This window comes from Phaseolus vulgaris, chromosome 1 (assembly GCF_051622355.1).
Source record: "Phaseolus vulgaris cultivar YP4 chromosome 1, ASM5162235v1, whole genome shotgun sequence".
In the NCBI taxonomy this organism is placed as follows: domain Eukaryota; kingdom Viridiplantae; phylum Streptophyta; class Magnoliopsida; order Fabales; family Fabaceae; genus Phaseolus; species Phaseolus vulgaris.
In genome coordinates this window covers 48,838,949-48,840,854 of record NC_143498.1, presented here as the reverse complement: position 1 = coordinate 48,840,854, position 1,906 = coordinate 48,838,949, and the positions used below count along the sequence as shown (strand labels likewise).

At 32.8% G+C, this 1,906-nt stretch overlaps 1 protein-coding gene across 1 annotated transcript; it reads left to right on the top strand.

Moving 5' to 3' along the window:
- The first annotated feature begins 359 nt into the window (after window positions 1-359).
- Window positions 360-1,394, top strand: LOC137814587 (60S ribosomal protein L40-1). Its single transcript, XM_068617400.2, has 4 exons — window positions 360-504; window positions 590-779; window positions 1,044-1,110; window positions 1,200-1,394. Exons 1-4 carry the CDS (start codon window positions 402-404, stop codon window positions 1,224-1,226), a joined length of 387 nt encoding a protein of 128 aa, XP_068473501.1. The 5' UTR covers window positions 360-401; the 3' UTR covers window positions 1,227-1,394.
- The last annotated feature ends 512 nt before the right edge of the window (window positions 1,395-1,906 follow it).

The following is a 1,906-nucleotide window of genomic DNA, read 5'->3' as shown; positions in this document are numbered from 1 at the left end:
CAATTTATTTCATGTTTCCTGAAGTTTATATTTAAAAAAATGAAAAAAAAATTGTTGAAAACAAGACAAACAGAATTAAACCAAATAATGATCAACAGTGTAATTGTTTTTAAATCATTATCTAATTAAGTATTGCCATGATAAGATTGCTAATTTTTATATGAATAAATATTTGTAATACTTTTTATTGATTGACTGCCTAACAATTTAGTCACTAATCAGGCTAACTAAATTGCAGCCCAACAAAACACAACATCTAGCACCAATGGGCCTCAGTCCATAAAAACCAAGGCCCAGGCTCAGTAATTTGAAACCCTAGAAAGGATAGTATAAAATCTTTGTTTTAGCATTTCCTCAGCAAGATAGTGAAACAGCAGCAGCAGAGCAGGGGAGCAGCAAAAATGCAGATTTTCGTGAAAACCCTAACGGGGAAGACCATAACCCTCGAGGTTGAGAGCAGTGACACCATCGACAATGTCAAGGCCAAGATTCAAGACAAGGAAGGTAACACACCATTCCAAAATCCTTTCATCGCATCCCAACTTCAATTTTCCGTAACCTAAAAAATCCTCATTTAATAAATTCTCAGGTATTCCACCGGATCAGCAGCGTTTGATTTTCGCTGGGAAGCAGCTGGAAGATGGAAGGACCTTGGCCGATTACAACATTCAGAAGGAATCCACCCTTCACCTTGTCCTCAGGCTTCGCGGTGGCATCATTGAGCCTTCGCTTATGGCTTTGGCGCGCAAGTACAACCAAGACAAGATGATTTGCCGCAAGTATGGGCTCTATTATCTATATTTTTATGGGACAATAACTTATCCCCTATTTCTTTACCATGCAAGAGGGGTTATAATTGTTCCCTATATTAAATCCATCTCTACTTTGTTGACTGTGTCTTATTCACAGTTGATTTTCATGGGTGGTACATTCTACTTAAATTCCTATTTGTTGTTAATACTGAAATTGTTTTTTCATATTGTTCTTTTTCTTATAATATTGTAGTTTTGTTTTTACTTAAATCTTTGTTTTTGGTTTGTTAGATGTTATGCTCGTCTGCACCCAAGGGCTGTGAACTGCCGCAAGAAGAAGTGTGGTCATAGTAATCAGGTAAGTCTGTGTTCTTTTTTCTCAATTGAACCTTTATTATTCTGAATGGTTAAGTCTTATTTGTTTTGAACATTGTTTCACGCTTTCAGTTGAGGCCAAAGAAGAAGATCAAGTAAATCTTGGTTGAGGTTGTTGGTCTCTTTTCGTTTTGGATTTGGGACAGGGACTGGTTTGTTGATTTATATACTTATCCTTAATTGTTTTTGCTTATTGTTAATTTTAAATGTTTTGATGGATATTTTTGTAGTGGCCAGTTATATTGCTATGATGATGACATTAAATTAGCTCCGTTTCCATTTTACATTGTTTTCGTGTTCTTTTTACATTAAATGTTTGCATGATCAACGAAAGGGAAGATTATAATTTTTTAAGTGTTTTATAATTTAACCCTTAAAACAATTATGCTGCATCCTTTTGTTTCATAGATGCCTCTTTTTTGTGTTTGAAAGATGAAGCAATGGTTTGTTCCATTTTGTTAATTATTCTTGAATAACATCCAGAACATTTTTTTGTACATCTTGTTCAAGATGACGAACTGTACTGGGTATATGTATCGATATAAATAATCTCTTTTCTAGTTAAAATGTATAGTTAATTTTTTTTTAACAAATGAGATATCCTTTATGTCGTTTTTAATTCAATGAGGAAGTATTTTATTATAAAATTTTAATTCAACATATTTTTCTATGTAAAAAGCCTTAAATGTGTTATTATTATAATGTAAAACAAAACAACAAATTGATGAAATTCTTAAATAAACCGTAATTGATCGTACCGCATAAATCTTTTTTTATCT